General features: G+C 40.3%; 1 protein-coding gene across 4 annotated transcripts in view; it reads left to right on the top strand.

The window, feature by feature from the left end:
• ITGA6 (integrin subunit alpha 6) overlaps positions 1–27,280 on the top strand; it is a 105,273-nt gene that overhangs the window by 64,702 nt on the left and 13,291 nt on the right. For all 4 annotated transcript variants that reach the window (XM_027678554.1, XM_027678552.1, XM_027678551.1 and 1 more), the window contains 10 exons: positions 15,773–15,900; positions 16,288–16,367; positions 18,145–18,400; positions 19,865–19,996; positions 22,339–22,549; positions 23,001–23,194; positions 23,333–23,421; positions 24,178–24,305; positions 25,993–26,088; positions 26,539–26,600. In XM_027678554.1, the coding sequence (XP_027534355.1) occupies positions 16,299–16,367; positions 18,145–18,400; positions 19,865–19,996; positions 22,339–22,549; positions 23,001–23,194; positions 23,333–23,421; positions 24,178–24,305; positions 25,993–26,088; positions 26,539–26,600 (1,237 nt within the window). In that variant the 5' untranslated portion in view covers positions 15,773–15,900; positions 16,288–16,298. The remainder of the gene's footprint in view (positions 1–15,772; positions 15,901–16,287; positions 16,368–18,144; positions 18,401–19,864; positions 19,997–22,338; positions 22,550–23,000; positions 23,195–23,332; positions 23,422–24,177; positions 24,306–25,992; positions 26,089–26,538; positions 26,601–27,280) is intronic.

Below are 27,280 nucleotides of genomic sequence, written 5' to 3'. Positions count from 1 at the left end.
GTTATTATTTAATTAAACATTTTTATTGATGTTTCTGAGAAGTTTATTTACTATTGACTGCCCTTTAATAAATATTCTGCAGTCGTATAGGCTTTTTCATACAAAAATCTCAATGTAATTTATATTAATGTTATTCTTTATAAAATAGGAATGAAGAGGAGAACAAAATCACTGTTATGATGCTTGCTAAGATGAGTGTAGTTGTCTGTAGTATATGTTACTAATGTTAATTTGTGAACAACAAAGAAAAACGTATGCAGAAGTGGGACAGGTAGGTTGGCTTCTCATAAATGTTTTTTCTTAAGGCCTAACAAGCAGAGAATAATGGTTTACTGATCTAATTTGTTCCTGTCTGGTGTCTCCACCAAATAAACCAGAACGTTTTCCAAATTAGCATATTGGGTTGCCTGGCATGTTACAGCAGTAAATAGCTCACTAGTCAGCGTGGGCCATTCTGTTCTCCTCTGTTAAACTCCACCTGTATGTGCCAGAGACACTGTCAGTTTTGTAAGGAATGCAGTCTGGTAAATTCTCATAAGAGGCACCTCATCCATTTCAAAAGAACTGCTGTTTAAAATCAGCTGTTTTTAAAATGTTTTAGAACCAGCCTGGGTCTAGATGAATCATTCTAGCCATAACTGTAAAAATGCCACATTTTGAGGACATATTCTGTGGAAAGGACAAGATTGAGATTAGGCTATTGAGCAAATACCATTTAAAAAAAACAAGTAAGTAAAGATCCATATTATTGAATGAGCAGATGGCGGTCTGTGCTGTGAAACATTAGCTGGAAAATTAACATCTTATAGTGGTATTTAGGAAGGGTAGGTACAGTAAGAGGCACAGGAATATTTGAAGAAAGAACTATACAGAATGGTCTGGAAAACATTGAAAAATTCATTAATTAGCATTGAATGTTTTTTGATTGTGATATACATAAGCAGGTTGCTGCTTTGAAGGTAATGGGAGAAGAATATAGCTTAGAAAAGCAAACAAACATGGAAAAAAGTTTTACTTTCGTTTTTAAGGGAACTAGTCTATATGTGAAAAATAAATGGTTAATAAAGCTCCTTTTGCAATTTTAGCATAAAATGTATTGTATTCGTGGTAAAATGCACTTTCTTGGATTTAAGGTATCATGAGTACCACATTTTCTAACATTATTTTGAGAATTCCATAGCAGTTACTTTGGAAAAGGGCATTGCAGTTATGATGGTTTAGTTTAAAGGGCAGGCCAGATATATTCTACTGTGAAGTACCTGAGATAGATTTTTGTATCAAAATGACCGTAAAAGGCAAAAACGTACTAGTTCTTGCATTGTGATTTTTGGAGCATTTACTAGTATGCATTGACCATTTTTGGCTCTGTTGGAGCTTTGGCTGTTTTTTTTTGTTTCCTCTTACAGAACTGCATCTAAAAATATGTCATTTCCTGTCGTGTCATGTTTAGGCTGTGTTTGGAAGGGAGAAGGTCTGCAGAATCAAGAACAAAAGAAAGACGGGTTCACAGGATGCACCCTGTCAAGATGCCATCTACAGCATAAAAATGTACTCTAGTCCCTCCAGCGTAACATGGACACATCCTGCCCTGGATTACACTGTCAGCTAGCAGGCTTCTAGGTTACTTTTCAGCTGTATTCTCTGCATTTGTGTTCTACTTCCAAGGAGTTTAAAGATCTTTTAAGAAATAAGGAACAGTAGATACGAACAATCAGCATTGTTGTTGAGTTTGCTGGTAGCTAGCGCCCATAGGAATGGAAGAATTTCCTAAGAGAGACTGCATGTTACTTCAGTTTTAGTGAAGATGACATTTTTTGAAATGGACCTGTATGTGCTTAGCCTCTGTCTGTTTCACTTGGCATTGTTACCTTCCTCAAAAGCAAGTTTATAAAATAGATCTTTAAAAAACAAAGGAAAACAAGATTGCAGATATGCTGGGAATGACTCCCCTGTGTAATGCCTGAAGTTGTTTGATCAGCAGCACATGTGTGGGTCAAAGGTCTTCATGTTATCCTGGAAATGGTCAAAAGTGGCAACCAGCTGCTGCTGATAGCAAGGACACTATCATCATGTGTAGCTGAATTTTCTGTGTCCTTTTCTTATTGCTCTTCTCACAGTACTCTGCTAGGGGAATTACGAAGATTGGTTAACTGCGTAGTGGTGTTAAATCTGCTGGCTCTTAGTGACGTATAGCAGAGTGTGTGAAAACATATCATGGCTTATATCTGTGATTGTTAATGTGAAAATGGCGTTATTTTCTTGACCAAAGATGCTAAAATAAGTTTGGTATATTTTTTTCTTACATAGCCAACTCCTGTAGCTGCTACTACAAATACGGAATAATTATGAGAGCCCCTGTAATCTTTTCGTCCACTCAATTTACTTTTCTGCTGTAATAATGGTAATTATGTAGTGTGGTCCCAGAATATTGCTGAAGACATTTGTTCTCTCTTCCCAGCTAAGCTGTGTTCCTGCCTATAGTGGGAATACTCAAATCCAGTCCCGGTAATAGCTGTAATACTGTTTGTACAACTTGCAGCCTACAGGAACATAGGATGTTAAAAATACCTGAAAACAACTGTTTAATTCCAAATTCTGCTCAAGTGAGAATGTGGGGAGTGGTGAAGGAAAAAGTGTATGTGTGAGGGGAGGCATATAAGAATGAAGTATGTGTGCATGTGGAGGAGAAGCAGTATGCAGAGGAAGAGAATGCAGTGGGTTTCTTGGCATAGTCTCAAACAAATTATTTTGCAAACAGAAAAATCTTGTTCTTAGGTTTTTAAAGCTGGTTAAAATTCTCAGAGTTTGTACATTCCTATTCATAGTGAAATGTAACAGCTTCTTCTTCCACAAATGTGTATATTGAGAAGTTTCTTGTGAATATATGACTTAATTCTGATCTGTTTGATCAGTGCTTTAGTATCTGTGGGGAACATTAAAAAAGGGCTTTTTAAGCATCCCAACTATATAGGCATTTGTATGACCTGTTTCTCCTCCAAAAATACCTTATTGGAGTGATGTTCTTCCAAGTAAATTGAATGCCAGTGTTTTCAGTTAATTTGAAGGTGTGAGTGGACTATGTGTTATATACCCAGTGACACATCTGCTTTTGTCATTCAGTTCATGGCTTGGAAGAAACGTCTTATTCAAACTGTGGATTCTATTATAGGCATTTAACCCAGGGCTATGATGATCTTAAGACTGAAAGAATAATTTGAACTGTGCTTTAGCGTGCAAGTGACTTTTGGCTGTCGAAATGAGTGTTTGATGGCTGTTTGTGTACTTGTTCTCTATAAAACATTTATTAGGGATGACGTATTAGGAAGGTACATGCTTTTTCTGCACATGTGGAGTTCTTTAGCCTGCTCCCACGTGGACTCTCTAGTCCATGGCCTTATAGTGGCAGCTGGGCGGGTACAGCTTAGCTCAAGAGTGCCAGTGTTGGTCTGGTGTGGGAGAGCTTCCCCTTGGGGTGCTGGTTGGTACATTTTAATTAAATGTGATGAACTTCTGTTCAGACTGTGAATCTGTCAGTCACATATTGCTATTTCTGTGGTTATGTATCTAGTGCAGAAGGTTTCTACCTGTCTTGGTTTTCTCCCTACAATTTGGAGGGAGATAGTGGTAAGTCTGGAAAAGGAGGAGCAGGAGGAATCTCATAATTGGATGTACGAGTGAAGGAACTATGGCTTGGGTTACCTGGGGAGCAGTTGCTCTTCGTATACTGCAGGGCTGTGGGATTAGTTGCTGTAACATGTTATATTGCCCATTGATTCTACAGTGAAATGTCTGACCCTCTTGCTGTACTTCTTTCATGCCCTTTAATGGTTTTATTATGGTCGTAAATGAAACTGATGTACTTCATTCACTGAAGGAAATAGGGGAATGACATTTCAACCCAAATATTTGTTTTGTGCAGTTATAGAACTGCAGTTTTTAAAAAAAGTCTTTTAGCACGTTGATGAACAGTATAAGCCTGTTAAGGTTGTTACCCCTCTAACAAGTAGTGCCTTCAAATGTGCCTGGGCGCACTGCACTTTCAGATTTTCTTTTTTCTTTTTTTTTTTAAGGCAAAGTCTGAGTCACTGTTTCCATATTTTGATTACTTCCATGCTTATTTTCTAAAATATATAGCTAATAGATGATGTGCTACTTCTTTAATTTTTCAAATGGAGATGCTGTGTGTTGACTTGCTGCTTCATTCAGCAGCTGCTTCGTTAGAGCCCGTTTTGTCTTGGGAGCTGGGGCAGCACTGGACGAGGCGATGGACCAGGGCCCGGGTGTGTGGGTGCTGTTGGCAGGAGAGCAAGATTGCGGTGTGGGGCACCAGGGTCGGACAGTTCACTCGCTCTGTGCTTGCGGATAGCTGGGGACCGCTGGGTCACCCCTGCTTTACTGCAGCTGTCCTTGCTTGTCTCGCTGCTGTCGGAACCTGCCCCTTAGTGCACCGTCGCTGGGTCGTGCCCGAATGGCTGTGGTGGGACCCTCACGGTTCAGTCAGTCTGCTGCAGACAAGGTGGCTGCGGGCAGGGGCTGGGCTGGAAGTGCCAGCACCTTGGCTTCCAAGTTGGTTTCTTGAAATTGTACACTTCTCACTTCTTGAGTTAAACTGCATGTTATTGTAAGAGGATTTCATGCAGTGCCACACACTGCCAAGTTAGAAAATCTGAGTGAAAATACCTGTAACATTATTTCTTCCATAAATTTATCATAGATTAATTATAAAAATAACTGTCTATTTTACAGTACCATTTCGCACTCAGGTCTGTTCCTGGCATGGGTATTGTTCTTTCTGTTAAATCAGAAAGACTGTATAGCTTGTGAAGGAGAAATTAAACCTGTAAGTAATATACAGGTTTCGCTTGCTATTTCACGATAGCAGTTTGACAAAACTGTGAGGTATCTCCTGATTAAAGCCAGAGAATGGTGTCTGAAATGGAAAACTGGATTTTGAAACTCAACTTCGGAGCAGACTGTACCATTTCTTCTAAGAAATATGTCTTGTACCAATGGAAAGGAGATCTGCAAAACTCTGTTTCAAATCCATGCAGGCTGGCTCTGGACTGTGAGGGGAAAGGGTTTATTTTTCCTTGAGACTTTTAAGAAAGTCAAGTGGCCTTTCCAAAACAACAGGTATCTTTTTGCTTTGTAGTATCTTGCCGTAGTCCTTATGCTGCTTTTGGCTTCTTTTTTCCAGCCTCGATCATAATCTGTTTCCTGATAAAGGCTGAAGGAGTAAAATGAAAATCACAATCCTTCAAGTGCCAAGCCTCCAGGCAACAGAGATTAATGGTGTACTTGGCCATGGCTTTGCACTGGTAGTTCCAAAATGCAGCTGTGGAGTAGCAGATTAGGAGAATATTCAGTCACTTAAAATAGCTGTTAATAACATACTGGCCATGATGGATGTCTCTGTAAAAAGCGTCATGAGTAAGTCCTCTGCTGACACGGTTACTGGTTGTATTTTGCGGATAGAGGGTTTTTTTTTGGAGGAGTCCACTCATGGTTCAGCTCCGGTTCCCATTAGCAGCCCAAGTGTATGAAGGGACAATCTCTGTGCTAGTTAGTCTGTGGTGCTCTTGTCTTGTGACTTGTTTCTGTTGTGGGAAGCCAAATCCAGGCACAAAGCAGAGGTGGTGCCACCAGTATTCAAATATGATATCTGTCACATTGACTAACTTGAGTGATGTTGACACACTGTGTTGGTTAGACGTTCCCATCTTCAGTGTTTGTCAGTTCTAAAAACAGCTGAGAACAAACCAGTGCAGAGGACTGAAAATACAGCTCTTATGGAGGGCTGTAGATGTCCACATTGTGGACATCATCAGGGGTCTCTGCCTGGAGGTTGTAAACATTTGATAGATGACTAGTGACTGTGACTGGTGATTTGGTAGTAAATTTTAATCTAAGTATGAGTTAGGACTAGTTACTCTATTTTCATTTTGTTCAATCTAGTGAAGCTCCTTGCAAGAAGATACTGGGACTGGGAGAGAAAAAGGATGCAGGAGTCTCTTAATCTAGTCAGAGTTGGAGACGTTTCATAGCATTTAGCTTCACACTTTCGAGATTTGCCCCCTTTGTGTGTTATGGAGTCTTTCTGAAAACATAATGAAGTGCAAAGTCTGCAGCGGCAGCATTGTTATCTGAGAACAGCAATAATAAATTGGACATTTGTGCTCAATGAAGGCTACAAAATTGGAAATTACTTACACCACTGACTATCTTATTTCACCTATATGTGGAAATGGTTAATGGTTTGTTACCCAGGGAACACTTTTATGATTTCTGCTCTGGTCTGTTAGAGCTGAAACTGCTGATGTGTTGCTTTTACTTTTAAAGAAAGGCTGGCAAAGATGTGGTGCCTTGTTTAGGTAGAAGATACCATGAAAAAGGAAAGAATTTAAGGAATGAAGGAAACTTTGGGAGTATCTGAACTTGGTGCAGACTGTGGTATTTTTTATATTTGTTTAAATCAAAAGGTAATTTACTCAACGGAGCCTCTTAATTTGATGAACAGGATTTGCTTTAAAAAAATGTTGAAGATCTTCTCCCTCCTTTGACTTGATTTCTTTTGAGTGTTTATTCCAAAATAGAACTGTAATGAATCTCTGATAATTTTCCTTCTCTGAAGTATGTTGTGAAAATTTTACGTTGTCCTTGGATAGTTCCAGGCTGCAAGTGAGGAAAAGATTTTCACTGTGGAGTGAGGGAATAATTCCAGGAGCTTGGAGGTTTTTTGGCTTTCTTTTGATATGGTTTTCTCATCTTAACTTAAACTTTCCTTTTGGAAGTGACCAAGATAGTTTCATGAGGAATACTGGAGGGAGTTCAGATAGCTGTGAGCAGATACTACTCCCAGTTCTCACTGTTGTTTTCATTAGCTGAGAAGGAGCCACAGCCACCTTTAAACGTCTCAAAAATTACGAATGAAAGCAGGGAGGGTTTTAAAATCTGCACCCTACTGCTTAATATTCTGTAATGTCTGTTAAAATGGAAAGTTGGTTCTGGTGTATTTTGCTTTGGATCTCAACAACTCTTTTGGGCTATTTTTGAATAAATGAAGTTACACCCTTTCTTCTTGATGTTCCCTTGACTTTTCTTGTCGAATACCAATTGTTGAAAGCATAAAATAGTGAAGAAAATGCAAAGCTCAGTATGCCAGGGGGCCAGTAGGCCCAAGTGCGGAAATCAGATGGAGGTCTTGTGGTTTGTGTTGCCATGGCATTGGGGGCGGGAACCTGGAGTGAGGTGTAGGCCACGTGGTCTCATTCTTCTACCTGATACCAAAAATGTTTTGTACAAAGGAAGTACACCTTCTACCAAGAAACGTTCTATAGATGTGCCCACAAAGAATGTAAGATTTGACCACAGTCCCACCAGCAACATTTTGCACAATTATGGCTATAAAGTATAAAAGTACCTCAATTTTGCATCTAATCAGGGGATGATAATTTGATTCAGAATTGCAGGGACAGATCAATGGGTTTGTCCTCCTCGCCCTCCCCAGAAGGGATGCCTTTTGGTAAGCCTCGTGTCCTCAGCTGGGCTGAGTGTTGACCTGGGATATTAAGCTTGTGATTGCAATTATATTGTTAGTGCTATATATAACTACTCTACAGTTAATGCATTATCACCAGCGGTCCAAAAGAACCTTGTTTGTTGCATTCAATAGATTCTGCTATTCATGAATCCGACTGGCTCTTGTGGATGTGACCAGCCCTGGAGTTCACAGACTGTTCGTGCATCTGACCTCAGAGCTATAGTTATGTGTTTGCAACACTGGTCAACAGCAGATGGCAAACTGAGTCCTGGTGCCTACCTGAATGTGGGCAATGAGTTCCTGCCTCATTCTGCTTCCTGGAGATGTGTTTATGGAGACAGGTTTATGAAGCATGTTTGCTACATACAGTTATCTAAAGGTCTGCTCCAGATCTAGATAAAAGTCAGTTAAGATGTCTTGATGCCTTTTCTGAGGCTTGAGTAGTGCTTGGCATAACTGGCAAAATGGAGTTTTTCTTGCCTCAGCTGTTTTGTTCAGGTAGGGTGGGTGGGTGTAGGGTGGGTGTAGCTGTGCTATGGGGTTACACAGAGGGGTGTGGTGCTACGCTGGCCCCTCTTGAGAGTGGGGCTTGTACCTGTCCCTGTTGCATTCTGACTGCACCTTGCACATGCAGGTACAGCCGGTCAGATGACGCAGTGCAGGCACCATCCACCTGAGCCAAAGTTGTGCCTCAGTGAGGTCAGTTAAACGGACATCCTGGAGCTCTGATTTTACAGGATTATCTTGTATTTGGCCCTGAATCTGGGATTGTAAGGAAGTAAATCTGTTCCTGTAAGCCAGCTCATAATTGGCAGTGGGACTTCAGTCATTATCACGTATTTCCAAGAAGTAATTAAGAGAAAGCAGTAATTAATCTAATTCTAACACAGAGAGCAACTGGACTGATTCATTTGGTTAAAAATTAGAATTTTAGTTTGAAATTGGAAGGTGCTTGTTTTAATTATAATTAGAGCTAAAGAACATTGTAGTTTTATGCCAGAGTATGAGAGAATTCTGATTTTTTTTCCAACACTGTCACTCTATAGACACTTCTTTTAAATTAACTTCTATTAATAGTTCATTATGTTGCATTTCTGTAGATTAATGCCTGTGCAGTCTGACTGGTTCAGGGAAAACCCAATCACTTTATAGTATATATTTAAGCAAGAGGAATGGGGAAGATCAGGATTCAAGTTGTTTGAAGCATCTGTTCCTCTAATTTATATGAGGAATAGTAATACTTCTTTTGTCTGACTTTTAGCTCATATGGTAAACATTAGATACTAAGTCATCATAACTCAAATATTAAAAAGCTAAGGCTCTGACAAGAACTGATGCTCAGACATGTTTATGTATGTATGTACTGTATGGCTGAGCTTATGTTCTCTGTATAGTAATAAGGCAAACCTGCTATGGGATAGAAAAATCAGTAAAATTGTCTGCATATTGGAGCCTTTTGTTTCTGACTCTGCAGTCTTGACATTGGGGTGTTATTTAGGTATCTAAACATGGGTTCTGGAGCCTGATTTTGGGCATTTCAGACCTGAATTGAAAGTAGTGATGGTAGCCCTTGTACACAGACCTTCAGGAGGAAGTCCCAGTGAATAAAATGAACCGTACTGTGATCATGGGTGGAGAGAAATTATTGAATGCATTTTTGTGACCCTTTGTTTGCAGAAGAAGTTCTTAGGTTTTAATGTCAGTGTTTCATCTACCCATGTAAGGAGATAGTGATAGCTAGGAGAGCACCTCCTCACCCCACCCCTTACCTGTTTCCTTTTGCAGAAAGAGCTACCACTGAGAAAGCTAAAATGAAACATGCATGGCTGCAGAAAAACCTAACCTGTTTTTAGCATAATGAGCTCAAACTTCATTAAAATTCTTCTATTAAAACACAGCTGAGTAAGTAGCCATACAGTAATGACTGGAATGTGTCCTTAGTCCGGATTGACTCTGTTGAGCATGTAGCACGGCTCAGAATACAAGCTGATTCATTTGGACTGCTGCAATCATGCTGAAATTCATACTGATGCGTGGTACACGTCATACTTCTTGAATTTTAAATTAAGTAATTTGGCTTTTATGATAGAATTTTGATTTTTCAAATGTATCTCTTAAACAGTAGACAAGCTGAATAGCAGCTCTGCTGATCCCAAATCACAATGTGCTTGCAGGGGATTTTTGTTTTGCTTTATTTAATCAGCCAAAGATTAGATGCATGTGACTTTCTTACTTACGTTCCTAATAATGTGATAATCCTCATAATGTTTATAATCCTCATGATCTTCAGTAACCTGTCTTGCAGAACCTGGAAGCGTAGGTTTAGTCTTCTCTGCTGTGGTCTGTGGGACAGAAAAGTAGTAAAGAAGTACAAAGGAGTTATGCCTCTTTTTAATGGGTCTTACACTTGAACTGATCTAATCCTTTGCAAGCGCCTGGCTCATAGTGTGTGCTACTGTCGAACTGTGTTGTAAGGACTTGCAGTGACGGATTCAAGATTTTTGTATTTGATAAACCTTGAAGACTAGTGACAGGATTCCTGACAAAAGTTCTTTGAAGTCTGAGAAGTTTTAAATAAGTCTGCTTTGAATTACTTTGTTTATACAATGGAAAATAACTTATGCAAGATTAGGGAAAAATAACTTACACAAGATTTTTATGGGCGGATATGGGCATCGGAAAGGATCTCAGGTTGCCTGTTTCCTTTGAGATCGTGTTGGATTGATGCTTTTTTTTTTCCTGCCTTTTTTTTTGTTTGTTTGTTTGTTTAATGAAGGCAGAACAATCTGCTGATCTCAGCAGGTGTCTGAGATGCCATAGGATGTTTGGGGCATCTTATTACAGAATATGCTGAGTTGGAAGGGACCCACAAGGATCATCAAGTCTGACACTTAGCCCTGCACAGGACCATCCCCCAAGAGTCACACCATGTGCCTGAAAGTATCATCCAAATGTTTCTTGGACTCTGTGTTGGTGCTGTGACCACTGCCCTGACGAGTCTGTTCCAGTGCCCACCACCCTTGGGGTGAAGAGCCTTTTTCTAATATCCAACCTAAATCTAAACCTGACACAATTTCAGGCCATGCCTTTGGATTCTGTCACTGGTCACCACAGAGAAGAGATCAGTGTCTATCCCTCCTCTTCCCCTCACAAGGAAGTTGTAACTGCAGTGAGGTCTCCCCTCGGTCTCCTCTTCTCCACGCTGAACAGACCAAGTGCCCTCAGCTGCTCCTCACACGGCTTCCCCTCAAGGCTCTTCACCGTCTTTGTTGCCCTCCTTTGGACACTCTTTAGTAGCCTAATGTCTTTCTTATATTGTGGTGCCCAAAACTCCACACAATATTCAAGGTGAGGCCGCCCCAGTGCAGAGCACAGCGGGACAATCCCCTCCCTCGACCAGCTGGCGATGCTGGGCCTGATGCCCCCCAGGACACGGTTGGCCCTCCTGGCTGCCAGGGCACTGCTGACTCATATTCAACTTACCATCGACCAGGACCCCCAGGTTCCTTTCCATGGCACAGCTTTCCAGCATCTCATTCCCCAGTCTGTGTGGACATTCAAGGTTGCCCCATCGCAGGTGCAGAATCCGGCACTTTCCCTTGTTGAACTTCATAGGGTTGGTGATTGCTCAGCCCTCTCATTTGTCCGGGTCTCTCTGCAGGGCCTTTGAGGGAGTCAGCAGCTCCTCCCAGTTTTGTATCATCTGCAAACTTGCTTAGTATTCCTTCCAGTCCTGACTCCAAGTCCTTTATGAAGATGTTGAAGAGCACAGGGCCCAAGATGGAGCCCTGTGGCACCCCAGTGGTGACAGGTCTCCAGTCTGATGTTACTCCGTTCATTGTAACCCTCTGTGCTCGACCCGTGAGCCAATTGCTCACCCACCACATGATGTGTTTATCCACCTGTGTGCTGGACAGTTTGTCCAGAAGGACACTGAGAGACAGTATCAAAAGCTTTACTGAAATCCAAAAAGATGACATCAGCTGGCTTTCCTGGATCAACTTAGGTGGGTTACCCTGTCATAAAAGGAAATCAGGTTTGATAAGCAGGACTTTGCTCTCATGAAGCCATGCTGGCTGTGATCAATGACTGCGTTGTCTTTCATGTTTTTTTCAATACCTCCCAGAATAATCTTCTCCATAACTTTACCAGGCGCTGAAGTGAGACTGACAGGCCTGTAGTTTCCAGGGATCTCCTTCTTGCCTTCCTTGAAAATCGAGACAACATTCACCAGCTTCCAATCAGCTGGGACCCATCCAGATTCCCAAGGCCACTCAAAATCATCAAGAGGGACTTTGAGATGACATCAGCAGCTCTTTGAGGATTCTGGGATGAATCCCATCAGGCCCCATAGATTTGTAGGGATCCAGCTGGAGCAGCAGGTCCTGCACAATTTCAGAGTCAACTGGGAGTTGATGATTCTCTCAGTCATGGTCCTCCAGCTCAGGGCACTGAGACCCCCTTGGTCCATCATCCATGTTGAAGACAGGCAAACACCTCTGCCTTGTCTCTGTCCCTGTTTGGGAGGTGACCATCCTCATCCTGTAACGGGCCAATGATATTTCTACACTGCCTATTACCATTAATATATTTGAAAAAACTCTTATTATTGTCCCCAACATTTCTGGCAGCTACAACTCCAGCTGAGCTTTGGCTGCATGAGTTTTCTCTCTACAGTGGCAAGCAGCATCTCTATTCTTCCCATGTCACTTGACCTTGCTTCCGCTGAGCATGCACTTCCCTTTTATGCCTTATTTCCAAGAGAAGAAGCCTACTCAGCCAAGCCGGCCTTCTGCCTGACCTGCTTGATTTCCAGCATTTGGGAATTGCTGCTCCTGTGCCCTTAGGAGGTGATGTTTGAAAAGTGACCAGCACTGATGGACCCCAGCACCTGCAAAAACATTTTCCCAGGAGACCTAACTTACTAATTTCATGAGCAGCCTGAAATCTGCTCTGGTCATGTTTAGAGTTGAGGTTTTACTGGCACTTTTCCTTCTGTCAACAGAGATTTTAAATTCAATCACCCTGTGGTTGCTGGTGATGTCAGGTGGCACATCTTTCCACTTTATATTCTGTTGGCTGTGCTGTTTATTCCCTCATGTCTCAGTAGACCTTCCCTCTGACCAAATCGTCATCAAGATCACGGTCACATCATGGTGTGTTGTAAAAGGTATCATTTGGCTGGGGAGAGGATATAGTCTCACTATCCCATAGAAAGGAACAGGGTCATAATTTTCTTGATCTAGCACCACCACTGTCAGTAGTATGCAGATGGAACAATTAAACCAAATTGAGTATTTAAATTCAAGAAGCTTTCAGTTGTTTTCACAATGTTGATCAAATTTGATCAAATTTTTGTAAGTAAAGTTCAGTACATCTCATTTACCCTCCTCAAGCTTTGAATGAAAAAGTAGAAGTAATGAAAATTCTGTAAGTTAGAAAATCAGTGCCTCTACTTTCTTAAAATTTATGGTGGTTAGTGTTAAAAAGAATAATTTCATCTGTCTTTCCCTGGGCAATAACAGAACTGAGGAGAAAATGTATTTATTCCCACTTAGTAGCTCAGAAACAGATGCTTTGCAAAAGAATTACTCCAAGAGATGACAGTTCAATGCACTGTTGCCAAAATGGGAAAATGAAGTTATTAATGGCCTTTCTAAAAGCAGGGTTGTTTAGATTGCAAACTCTTGTGATGACTGCTACATTTCTGAAAAAATGCTTGAAAAAGATGGCAGATGTATCTAGGGGGAAAAGCAGGAAACACTTTAAACCAAAACCCACCCACGCTGTGTGCCCTGCTTTTATATGTGTATGGATCAAAAGCAAATATTTTATGCTGAAGGTTTCAGCATTCAGGGGTTTACCTTCTTGAGGAGGACAAATTATGGATTGTGGGAGAATTTATTTCCGTAAAAGTGGTTAAAATTTGGTTGTTTCACAAAAATTTTACAGATGTAATTTTGTGTTTTAAAACATCAGTTTTGGGTTTACTTTAGGGACATTGAATAAATATTTTCTTAATAACAAAAATTATGTATTGAATGTAATTGATCCCCATGCAGCGCTACAGACTGGGGGCAGAGTGGTTGGAGAGCAACCAGGCAAAAAGGGACCTGGGAGTTTGGATTGACAGGAAGCTGAACATGAGCCAGCAGTGTGCCCAGGTGGCCAGGAAGGCCAATGGCATCCTGGCCTGGATCAGGAACAGTGTGGCCAGCAGGACCAGGGAAGTGATTCTTCCCCTGTACTCAGCGCTGGTGAGGCCACACCCAGAGTGCTGTGTCCAGCTCTGGGCCCCTCAGTTCAGGAAGGACATTGAGGTGCTGGAGCAGGTCCAGAGAAGAGCAACAAGACTGGTGAAGGGACTCGAGCACAAGTCCTATGAGGAGAGGCTGAGGGAGCTGGGGTTGTTTAGCCTGGAGAAGAGGAGGCTCAGAGGAGACCTCATCACTCTCTACAACTCCCTGAAAGGAGGTTGTAGCCAGGTGGGGGTTGGTCTCTTCTCCCAGGCAACTATCAGCAAGACAAGAGGGCATGGTCTTAAGCTCTGCCAGGGGAGGTTTAGGTTAGATATTAGGAAGAAATTCTTTACAGAACGGGTAATCAGGCATTGGAATGGGCTGCCCAGGGAAGTGGTGGATTCTCCGTCCCTGGAGGTTTTTAAGATGAGACTGGATGTGGCACTTAGTGCCATGGTCTAGTAACCATGGCGGTGTTGGATCAAGGGTTGGACTTGATGATCTCGGAGGTCCCTTCCAACCCAGCTGATTCTATGATTCTATGATTCTATGTTAGCTATGAATAAAAGTGAGTCTTGTTTTCAGTAAGGATAGCATTCTGAGGGACAGCAGTGTGCTTTGTCCTATTGCCACAACAAAGCATGCAGAGAAGCTTTTCTCTCAAGCAAGACTTTATAGTCAGAGGGTTTGAGGTCCTCCTTGAGCCTTGTGGATCCGACTGTAATGCCAACTTTGCCCTCCTGGACACTAATGTCAGGGGTATCTTCTCAATGTTTTTTGTACGAGGGTCAGGAAGCACATAGTCTGGTTCAGCATCCATCCATCCATCCATCCATCCATCCATCCATCCATCCATTGCACCTGCAGTGTTGCACCATCCACACGCCATTATCTTGTCCTTGGTCTTTCAGCTGAGCATGATATTTCTTCCACAAACTATTGCATACTGGTTGCTGAAGCTAACTAGCTTCAGTCAGCTACCTGAGAGGCAACTGTGCTTTCTGTATGTGACATTTCAAAGAAGAAGACAATATAAGAATTTTGTTGATACCCCTTATTTTGCAAGTAAATATGTCTGCTGGTGGTTTTGTGACAATACTCATGGTGTACAGTTGATGCAGAAAAAAATTTGCTTTACTTAGTTTTTAAAATAAGAACTTTTCACATTTGTTTACCAGAACAGTGTCTAAGGAGGGATTGTTAGAGTAGGCTTTTTGTAGGAGAAATAAGTCCTTTGTGGACCTGTTCTTGATGAGAGATTTGTTGGAGAAAAATTTTCAGCTTCAAAGTGGAGTATCTGTCAAAGGAGAGGAGAGGGGAATGCATGTTTGCACAGAGCCTGGAACAGTTCAGTGGATACTTGCTTGGGCCAGAAGGGATCTTGCTTTGATCAGAGATACTAAGATGCCTTTAAATTCAGGCAAACAGTGGCACAGGACTGGTGTAAAACTAGAAGACATCTTGAAAACCACTTGTATTTACTGTTTGGGGGGGTTTCTGGTCATTTTAGAAACAATACTTTTCTCACCCTTATCAACAATTCCTAGTAAGGCAAAAAAACCACTCCACTTGACTCCCTGATAGAAATATGGTGTTTGCAAAATTACCAGACACCTACTTTACTTTTATCAGCCACTGTCAGTGAATACTGCAATAATAATAGCAGTAATAACAATACAGGTACTGCTTTGCGGGGCCAATAATTGCAGAACTGTTACTGCTATACAGCTTTCCTGTTGGGGGTGTTACATTTATAGGGTTTAGGAGGATTCACAGAGTAACCAATTACCAATTGCAGGAAGGGGTTAAAACAGTCCCCCTCCTAATTTTTTTTTTTAAAGAGCAGTGCTGTGATGTAGTTTTTCATCCATCTTCAAGTATTTGCACGTCAAACCTCCAGCAACACGATGAAAATGCTTTCTGATTCTGTTGCCTTCCTCTTCTCTAATATTACTTCTACAGATCTCTTTAAATTATTTTGCTTTCCCTGCAGATTGCTGGTTGGAGCTCCTCGGGAAAAGGCCTTTCCAGCCCAACAAGCCAACAGAACAGGAGGACTGTACAGCTGTGACATTGCATTTCCAAATAAAAATTGCATACGTATCAAATTTGATGAGGAGAGTAAGTTTTTCAGTGCTTTTGTTTTTAATTTAAAGAGTTGTCTGATTTTTCTTGTTTGATGTCCTTTCCAGAGGCAGTGTATCAGATAGTTGCTTCTAGGAATTTATACATAACTCCTTTTTGCATCAGTACTGCTGAGACAGTATGAGATGCTTAAATCTTGGTAGATTCTTACTCTTTTGTAAATTGATGTAACATGAAGTAGTAGGCTAGAAATGTTTATTAAAATGGATGTTGTTAGTGATAAAATGTACAGACAGTGCCACCTGCAGACTGTGTGGTGTTCTGTGTGAAGTGCTTCTACTGATAGACTTCAAAGAAAAAGAAAAGTAAAAAGAAAATGTAGTTAACTCTTAATATTTTAAGTTGTATTATGATACTCTGCAGCTGACCCGAAGATGGAGAGTAAAGAGGACCAATGGATGGGTGTAACTGTCCAAAGTCAGGGGCCAGGAGGAAATGTGGTGGTAAGTGTAAAGAACTAACTTATAAAAACATTTGAGGTCTACAGTAAATGTTCTAAATGGTCTGTGTTTCTATGCAGCTTGCTGAAAGGTAACTTGCCTAAGTTTACTCCTGTGATTCCTTGTAGGTAAAGACATAAATATCTCCTTAGCAAAGTAAGGCACTTGAGATTGTAAGAACTTTAAATTAGCCTCTCTTATAAAGAGATTTAGCCTCTCTTTATAACCTTTGTAACAATCTAGGATGGACAGTTTTCAAGGGTGCCAGTTATTTTTTGTCATATACACATTATTTCTTTTAAATATCGCAGAAATAGGGAAGAGTAGTGTAGGTCATGAAAGTAGCAGGTTGTCATCAGTTTGTTTTCCAGGATGATCAAGCTCACTTTACCTTTCATCAGGGACTTTGTCTCAGTTGCATCTGTGAATTAATATGGTCATTACACTGCAGTAAGACAACTAACTATTCTTTATTTTATACAGTACAGAGATACTTTTTATTTTATGCTAAACAGAGAGAAAAAGCTTTTGGGAGTTACCAGAGAATGTTATTTTTTAAAGTCTTTCTCAGTTAAATAAACCTCTCATGGTGCTTCAGGATACCAGCTACATCATAAAATAGGTCTGCAGTGAAGCTTCCCCATCTAATTATATTTTTGCAGGTTAATGTCACTGCTTCCAAAACTGGAAGCAGGTGACTTCAGCGTGTGAATCAGGTTATTTAAGGGTATTTAAGGGTATAGAAGCAGTAATAACTAGGTTCCGTCTGCCTCAGAACCCAAGGGGGAGAAAAGCAGATGTAAGCAGTCCTGTTCATTAACTGATTGTTCATCACCTAATGCTGTCTTGTCTTTTCTGAGAAGGAACTTTTCTTTGTGATTGGTAAATGGGAAATGCACTTATTAGATGAGATGTGGGCAACCTGGAGGTCACTGTGCAGCAGGACAGTACTACAGTGCTCTAAGTGTGGAGCCTTGATAGGAACCATAGAAAAGGTTTGTCAGCTGAGAAACCTGACTTGCTTGTGCTCTTCACACACCTGCTACATCTGGCTCTGCAAGGAATACTGCTGGCAAAGGGGTTTGATTGTTCACATTTTTTTTTATAATGGTTTGGCAATTACACTGCTTAACCCAGTGGTTATTCATCCTTTGTGTTAAATATTTGATTAGAATTCTGTTCCCAGGGGAACAGTCTAAAAGGATAAGGAACAGGATGTGCTTAGTGCTGCAGCTCTGTCCCAGTGAGAGTTACCCTGTAAGTGGAACATCCAACATAGGAAGTAGGAACAACTTCCCTTCCCTTCATTGGAAAAGCTTTCAGCCTCTGCTTAGTGGCACTTTTCTGGAAGGGGAGAGTTCTGAATGGTCTCAGATAGATGGTAGTTGAACCAGCTTCTCATGTCCTGAACAAGCATGTAAGTTATTTAACTCTGAGGGATGTGATGTTGGGAAACACAGACGCTTCTTTCTTTGTGTGAGAGAGAGTGGTTCTCTCCTCACTTCTTGAGAGGGTTTAGGTGTTGGGAATGGCTTTAGGGATTTAACCATGTGGCCTTCCTTGACCATGAAGCTGGCTGCTTTGACTTCATCTGTAGCTGCCCAGCCTTTCCCATACATTGCCCAGAGGAAACATTGGGCTCTGCGTTGCAACAGAGATATGTCTACAAGGTGCCTTACAGCACTGTTGGCATGAAGGATTGCTGAAGGAGACCAGCCTTCTTGGATGACTTGCATACAACATACAGAAAACATCACCTATTATTTCTTCTGTCTTGCAGACCTGTGCACATCGTTATGAGAAAAGGCAGTATGTAAACACAGTGCAGGAAACCCGGGATATCATTGGAAGGTGCTATGTGCTGAGCCAGGACCTCACTATTAAGGATGATATGGATAATGGAGTTTGGAGTTTTTGTGATGGTCGTTTAAGAGGCCATGAGAAGTTTGGTTCCTGTCAGCAAGGTGTTGCTGCTACTTTTACTAGAGACTATCATTATATTGTGTTTGGTGCCCCAGGCACTTACAATTGGAAAGGTATGACTTGGCTTCCTTCCTGCCTACCCTTCCCATTTCCTCTGAGGTTGCTCTCAAGGGTTGCATCCAAAGTTTTACATTTTTTTTTGGTTTTTTTTTTTGGATGGGAGAGGGGATAATAGGGATGTAATGATTTAACCCTCTTTTCACAAAATGCTATGCTTCTGTATCAAAATTATTTACTGCAGTTTCTTTAAATATCCTTGAAGTATATGAATAAATAATGGAACTTTGCACATTTGTACAGCAATTTTTTCCCTTATAAGTCTAATCTTATGGTGGGATTGAGGGCTTACTTTGACAAGTGGAACAAATCACTAAATTTTTAAAAATTATTTGACCAGCCTTTTTCAGCGTTTGAGCAAATGTTAGATAGCTGCACTGAGATCTTTATCCTGCAGTGTTCTCCACTCTATTCTTTGTGAAGTCTCTGAACAGTAGTACTTTCCAAATTAAATACCGGAGAGTTGCAGGAAGATAACTGAACAGAGCAATTTGACATATATTCATACCTAAATCCATGCATATCCATGTAAAATTTCATGGGTAATCTGTCTAAGAGCCAAGTACTGTGTATCATCCAGGAGATATTCCAAAACTGAGGGGAAAAAACCATAAGATATTCTCTGTTAGTTTGTGTTGAGAAGCATCTAAATGGCCAGCTCAGTCTCTTGAAGTGATTTTTCCCATCACACTTCATTACACCAACAGCTGTGAATTCTTCCCTCTTGAGAACATCTGATCCTCCAACCACTATGTTTTTCCACCTCGCACACCTGTGCCTGCCACCTGAACCGTGCAAAATCGTTGAGTTAAGCTCTGGCACAAGGTGTACTTTAGTGAAAACTTAATCTTCCACATATCTGTCAACAAAATCTGACCAAGCTGAAACAGCATATTGAGTTCAGACACCATTTTATTTCAATTGCATAGAAGTGCTAGGACAGTCCAAAGACTTCTCTTCTGTATAATGGAAAAACATGTTTGTGCTTGCCAAAACATTAAATATGCCTGTTGATAAAAGGGAAGCACACATTTTATTGAACAATAGCTCTTTCCCCTTAAATACCGTTTCTAAATATACCACTGGTGTTTGTCATAGCTGAACAGTAGTTTTATTTTTTTTTAATTCCTGTGTACTTATCTCCCTTTTAAGAGAAGCTTTATGAGGCTAAGAAATGATGAGGGTAGTTTCTGACCAGATTGGTTCCATGTGTTTTTGAGAATTTTCTTAGTATCCCATGTTTTCCAGATCATTGTATGGCCTCTGTAGAGCAGCATGAGCTTCTGCCACACAGATAGAACAGAGAGAAAACACTGTTCTCTCAGTGCACTATTCTGCGTTTGTCCCATTTTAACAGCACTCACTATCTCATTCAACATAATTGATATAAGTTGGGAACCATTTATCTGTTATTTTTCTCACCATTCATTTGCTTTTATTTTATCATTTCATTTTTTCAGGGGTGGTTCGTGCAGAGCAAAAGAATCAGACATTTTATGATCTGGGTATCTTTGATGATGGGCCTTATGAAGTTGGTGATGAGAGCCGCCAAGATAAGAATCTAGTTCCTGTTCCAGCTAACAGTTACTTAGGTAGGATTAAATACATATGGTAAATCTCTTTAGGCCTCTTAAACATTTATGATCCCAGTCTGGTGTGATGATACAAAATGGGGGCAGAAGATCTTTCATTGTGGCCCTGTAACGTGTTCACCATTTTGGATAATTCACATTTATGGGCCAGTTTTAAGTGTAAGATGATACTGCTGAAGTATCTGGAAGAGCTGCCATTGTAATGTGAGATTCAAGAGCTGTGATGAGGATCTACGGAATCTCAGGGAGTGATTATAATCACTGTGATGGTGCAGTACAGTGTATAGATCTGCAGTCCTTAGTCACAGGGTCTCTGCTGTGTACTGTCAGAAGGCTTATCAAAATTTGAGTTTCTGGATGTAATTGTTAAGACTGCAGATTTTCTCTCCTCGTAGATGGGTGCAATTCTTTTGTTCTTCAAGTTTTTAAAACTCCAATGGCCTTCTTACAGACCTTTAAAATATCGTAATATAAGTACTGTTTATATTTTGTGTATGTGTTGCAGGAGGTGTCTTGTCTTTTGTGGGCTTACGAAAACAGAAATATGTCTTTAGGCCACTGGATCTTTCTGTACACCAGTGAGATACATTGGTGCAAAGAAAAGGCTATGCTGCAATTTTGGAAAGGCTTTCAGTGTAAAGAATCTTTCTGCACTGGTGCAGATTTCTTTGTGTTGATCTACTGCTTTTGGCGTATGCGACAAATACAGTTTTGGTAACTTGAGACTGGAATTTCTGTGTGAGTGGTGGAAAACTGAACAGATGGGAAGGGCATTGCTAATCTAAAAAGTAAAAGCAAGTCAAGAAGAGAGCAAACTTAGAGCTACACATCTGTTAGTAGAAATAGAGCATAAACTTCTGTTAAATATCAGGAGTAATTATTGGGTGTAAAAATAATAATTAAAAAACCCCATCCTAAGAGCTTAAGTTAGACAAGCTGATAGCATCTTCTGGTGAAATAAGAATTGATAAGGTGAGGAGTGCTGTGGAGGTAGGTGCCTTGTGCTGCGAACAGTCATTCTGACTTTTTGCACTTTCATAACAAATACATTGATCTCCTAAATGTAAATGCTGCCTTTGATTTGTCATAATCAAAACCACTTCCAGGCAAGCCAGCTCTTCACTGGCATTTCTGTTCCCTCTGTTCAGACAGTAAATGAACATGGTTAGAGGTGTTTTGCTTAACTGCTGTTTTTTTCTCTTCAATCTTTCACTCGTGTTTACAGGTCTTCTATTTTTGACAGCGATATCTGATACTCATCCAGATCAGTTTGTGTACAAAACATTGCCTCCCAGCACACAGGTGGACAAATCAGTGGATGTAATGATGAATAGCTACTTAGGTTTGTGACCACATGAAGTGGCAGCATCTGGTCAGACATAATCTCCAGACCTTTGACACGATCCTCTCCCCTCTCTCCCCTCTCATCTCAAATACATTGTAAGCAAAGCATGTAAAACCAGGGATTCAGATGAAGAGGAGATGGCAAAGTAACTAGGATTCAGAGAAACACTGATTTGTCATGCATTTCTCCAAACCCTCTCATCCCTCCCCCAGCTGGGACTCCCTCAGTTTTTCTGGAACTGTCTCATTGTGAATTGCTGTAATTGACAGTTTTCATAGTAGTGGTGAAGTGTTTCAGAAGGGAGACTCCCATCTGCTGGCGGGTATCTTCCTACCTTGCAACATGTGCAGTTTTCTACTTTGGCCTTTGTTGGATATGTTGCTATATGCAGTATAGTCATTTAACTTGGTTTTTCATAATTTAAAATGTATTGATTTTTATAAAGAATAGGTAAGACTAAATTAATTTCAACATGTCCTTTAGGGCTGCACTAAGTTAATATTGCCAATTTCACCATTACTGTGTAAGCTGATTCTCAAATACTGTATACATCATTCATGTGGAATACTTTGCTTGTGCAATACATTTTGCATGTTTGCAACAGAATGATATTGACTTGTACTTATAATTTTGCCAGAGGTGAAATACTTGAGCTATATTCAAGTGGTAAGGTGTTGTCATTTCTAAGCTGGTATGTTTAAAAATGATCTTGTATTTGGTGTCCATGAAAAGCAGATCCAAGTGAGCAATAAAATTATACATTTTGTGGGAGAAATACTTGAATGTAATGTGTGGAGGAGTGTCAGTTTGTAAACTTGCATCCACAAGTCCAAATAGAAATGGAGAATTCCCAGCCATATCCCATATCATACTGTATTTTAGATAAAACTTGTATTCCATGTACCACTTTAATATAGCAGGGGAAATTTTTATTTTGTGTATTAAAATGCAAGCTGTTATTTAGTTTGTTTATATTTTATTTCTTTCTTTGATAAAGGTTTCTCTTTGGACTCTGGTAAAGGAATTGTCTCCCAAGATGAGATGACTTTTGTGTCTGGTGCCCCAAGAGCCAACCACAGCGGAGCAGTTGTTTTACTGAAAAAAGAGAAAAATCAGAGAGCACTTTCACTGGAGCACATGTTTGAAGGAGAAGGGCTGGCCTCTTCTTTTGGCTATGATGTTGCTGTTGTGGACCTCAACAGTGATGGGTATGGCTGTGGTTAACTCCTGCTGCCTGTACAAAAGATAACAATCTTGCTTATTTCTGCTTTGGTTTTCCCATTGTAAGTACAAGGAATACCAAATCACACCTTCCACGTTTTGCTGGAGGAAATGGCAAGCATCTTGAAGAACCAGTCAGGACATGGTCTATGTTTCTAATTATAGAAGAATTTTATTTAAACAATTAGTGTAAACAATGAAAGAAGGAACCAGTCTCATACCCAAAGAAGACCCTAGACAGAAGATCCTTGAATGCCACCAAAGGAATGAACGAGCTTGTGGTGTCAAGTGGGGCTGTTGTTGCTCAACCAGTTTAATGCATGTTTTGGTCTTTGTTCAGCAGCTCTTTGGGCAGCTGATCTTTAGCCCACAATCTGATCAGTTACTTTTCACGGTTCTGCAAAAGCACTGCTTTTTTTTTTTTCTTTTAATTCTAAGATGGCAAGACATTGTTGTGGGAGCCCCACAGTACTTCGACAGAAGCGGAGATATCGGTGGTGCTGTGTATGTCTACATCAACCGCCAAGGCAAGTGGGAAGGAGTGAAACCTGTTCGCTTGAATGGAACCGCCGACTCCATGTTTGGGCTTGCAGTTGAAAACGTTGGGGATGTTAATCAGGATGGGTATCCAGGTAAGTGGAAGACATTGACAACAAAAATGTACATGACTGTTTTGCTGATGCCAGACTTGAAACATCTTACCCTTACTGTGATTGCACATGGCAGAAAGAGCAAGAGTGATTTTAGATGTTGCAACTTACTTTCAACAGATATCGCAGTCGGGGCTCCGTATGATGGTTTTGGCAAAGTATACATTTATCATGGATCCAAGAATGGAATAAATACAAAACCAGCACAGGTAATGAAATAACCTTTAATATAAGTAGTAGTGTTGAACAAAATTAAAGAAATGATAGGGCTATCCATCTTCTCGCTTTCCATTACTATTAGTGGGGTGGTGGATATGCAGCAAACTCACAGGACCCTTCAAAGATTGCACTGCTGACTGGAAGGATTAGGAATTCTTGATATTAATACACATTTTATTTCTGGGGCTGTCCTTTGGCACTAATAGTATGTAGAGAAGGAAAAAGGCATGTAGATGTATAGTTTTGGATTTTTAAAAGTAAATCTGGTGATTTGAAAATAATTAGTTTCTTGGGTTTCTCTTTTACTACAACACTTTCTTCTTAAATAAAAAATGTTCATGCCTTTTTAGTTTTCAGGACCACTGTGTCCAGTTTGCCAGGCGAGAATGGAACTTGATTGCACTCCCTAGAATACTGCTAGATTACTTTCTAGAATACTTTTTCAGTTTCAAGTGTCTATAGTGCATAAATACTGTAAGTGAAGATAAACTAAGCAACATCTCTATGCATACGAGTAAGTTCTGATACTCACTGCTATTGCAAAGTAACTTCTTGGAAGAAAAGCAAATCATCTTGGCACTTCAGTGTCATTTACCTGAACTGAACACAGAGGTCCTATTTCACAGGTTCTATTTCATTGTTTCTCTTCCCTCTCTTTTTTTTTGGGCCATAAGACAGTTATGTTCAGTTATTTCACTTTTATAACTTTTAAATGTCTGAATTTCCTCAATCTGTTTGCTCTTTAGATTCTTGATGGTGAAAAAACAAACACCAATTTCTTTGGTTACTCTCTTGCTGGAAACATGGACCTGGATAAAAATTCCTACCCTGATATTGCTGTTGGTTCCCTTTCAGATTCTGTAAATGTGTACAGGTATCATATATAGACCCTTAACTAATTACACCAAGGTTTTGATTTTAGTTTTTTAAAAACAATTTGCTTAGTAGTAACAATGAGCTGTTGGGCCTGGAGTGTGTTTTTCCTACTAGAAGGTAGAAATTCAGGGTCGGGGGGGAGGTGGAAATTCCATAAATTGGTTTTTTTTTTATCCCCCTCTTTTCCTTGAGAAACTGCCTTGCAATCAGTTCAGGGTCAGAGGGTGAATGTGGACAGTTCCTGTGAAATGCTGGTGTGTGCAGTATACCTGTACCTTGGCTTTGCCCCATGGTAGCTTGCATGCCTGTCCTTTAATGGAATTTAAGGGTGAGAAGTAATTCCTTTGCCTTAAGGAGAAGTTAATGGATACGGTTGCTAGTGCTATTGTTTGCTGCTGTTATATAATCTAACCGTGCTTTACTGAAGATGGAACAAAGCAAAACAGAATCAACACCCACTTCCATAGCCAAGGATCCAAACCAGAGGCTGAAGCCTTGTGGAGGTTACACTGGGGTCCATGAAACAGCATTGAGGAAGGCCCTGCAGATAAGATTCTTTGGGATTTCTGTAGCACATGCCTAAATTAGGGATGAAGTCAGTCTTTTGCAGACCTCTACTTTTTTCCAGTTTAACATACTGTTAAGCTGAATCACTAGTAATGGGCAGGAAGAGGACTGTCTGTCTCATCATCAGAGCTGTGAATGCTGCATCAAGTTCAGGTCTTCGGTGGTTGCTGTCAGGTCCCAATGGAGGAGGAGCAGAAACTTCAGAACTGGTTATCTGGATTTTGGGAATGAAAAGAACTTTACTTTTCAGGCAGAACAGCCTTTCCTACAATTTATGATCCCATCTCTAAAGTGTATGATATCTGTGTACATAATTGTAATGTTCTTGAATACACTGGAACAGCACCCAGGAAAAGCAACTCACATGAACAGAGTAGGTGGAAGAGGAGTTGATTAGATAATTAAGTGTTCTGCTTACTCAAAAGGAGCTTTAATCTTTTGCTGATAAGGGCAGGACAGAAACTTTTACCAAGGTGAGAACAAAAGCCTCTAAGTTGACAAACAGTGAAAGGGGTGGCCCAGTTAAATGGAGGAGGTGGCTAACTGCCTACTTTAAACAGGCCTTAGGTGCTTTGATGAGAACAGGATCAGATCATTCATTTGGTCATGTGAAATGTCTTCTCTTGTCCCTTCCGAAAAGGAAAGTTGTGAGGCTGAATTATGGTAACAGCCTCCATGCAGAGGAATTAGGCAATGAAAACATTTCCCACAGCCACCCAGGCTCCACATTAAAACTGTTGTGAACATCAGTCTGAATGAACTTTAGTACCTACAGTTGTTCACAGGGGCTGAATTACTGTTGGGGTAGAAACCACCGCTGAATTTTCTGTTTTTCGTAAGTGTATAAAATGACAACCACAACATCACATTAGCTAGCCTGCTTTCCTGTCAGGCATTCAGTACAATGGTAGTTGTTCTTTGTTACTTGCTTTGCTTAAATAGTTTTCTTTTGTTTCTAACTAGTATCAAAGCCAAAATCTTTTTCTTGGGGTGTCTTTGTTGCAAATCAGTGCAGGTGTGGAGGGCATCTGGGATTCACATGAATTATTTCATTAATCTAAACAGAAACTTCTTTTTTTTATTCTTTCTTTTCATTCCCCATTTCCCCTCAAATGAAGATCTCGGCCTGTGATTAGCATTAGAAGAAACATTACAGTACAGCCTGACAGAATTGATCTAAAGAAAAAGAATCCTGAGGACCATAGTGAGATATGGTAAATAAAAAATTCTATCCGAAGCCTTGGTGTATTGAGTTTTCTGTTGTCAAAATTCATTCAGTGATGATGTTAAAGTGAAGGGATATGACAATTGTGCAGGTTAAGCAAATGTATCTGCATTTTGACTTCCTGAATTTCTTACAACTATTGTGCTAAAGACAAGGTGTGGAATATGTTCAGTTCATAATGTCTGCTTTTGAAAATTACTTTTAACACAAATATCTGGGCTTGAACAGCTTTCTCTTGAGTAGAGACATAGGAGCAAATGCCAGAAAATTTTTCTAATTGCTTATTAAACATTTTTTTTTGCTTTGTAATCCAGTCTGGTAAGCAGCAAATACCATAGTCATAAGACTGCTAAGATCAGTGAATGCACTATTAAAACTTTTCAGTCTGTTGGACCATGCCTTAGTAAAGTTAATATGAGTTTCTCCGTACTTTTTACAGGATGGATGTGAAAGCATGTTTCAAATATACTGCAAACCCCAGAGATTTAAATCCAAGAATAAGTAAGTTTTAAAGATAATGATTTTTGATCTGTTTGTCATGTGATTTGTTTTCTTTTTTTCTTTAGAGCTTATGATGGAAAAGTAGTACTCAAATTGTAGTGACTCATCTCAGACAGGGACTGTCAAATTTAAAATGTGACTCGTTACTAAGGTCAGATGTTGCACTATCTGTAGTTAGTCATGCTGGTGTGTTAAGCTGTTCTGTGGATGACAGAAGCTTTCTAACTGCTAGTGAGTAAATGGCTGCCATACAGACCCAAACCATTTTTCCTCTCTAGGTTACTGCTGCTTTAGACAATAGTTTAAAAAGCCCATTTTATATATCGTTAGTAAGCATTATTTCTTACTGTAGGGTTACCCTATAAAACTGGTTTTGTGGAAATCAGTAACTGAAATAAAAAAATTTGTGTTAATAGAAGACTGGAAGACTGTGCCACAATTATAGTAAAAAATGTAAAGCACTTGTTACAATGGTGCTGTTACTACCTCTTGGAGAACCGTGTAGGATTTTGAGAGGAAATTAGAAGAATTTTAAGCCCAAAGCTCATTTTCCTCCTGTGTTGAGTTTCTCCATTACTTGTAAAATCTAAAGGATGTGCCTGAATGAGGTCCTGGTCCATCAACAGGTCAAGTGCTACCAGCTCTCAGAGGCTGCTCCCTGTGTCCATCTGTGAGTGGCC

This window comes from Neopelma chrysocephalum, unplaced genomic scaffold, assembly GCF_003984885.1.
Source record: "Neopelma chrysocephalum unplaced genomic scaffold, ASM398488v2 Primary Assembly neopelma1_44, whole genome shotgun sequence".
In the NCBI taxonomy this organism is placed as follows: domain Eukaryota; kingdom Metazoa; phylum Chordata; class Aves; order Passeriformes; family Pipridae; genus Neopelma; species Neopelma chrysocephalum.
The sequence above is the reverse complement of the archived record's forward strand: the minus strand, read 5'-3'. Positions and strand labels throughout refer to the sequence as shown.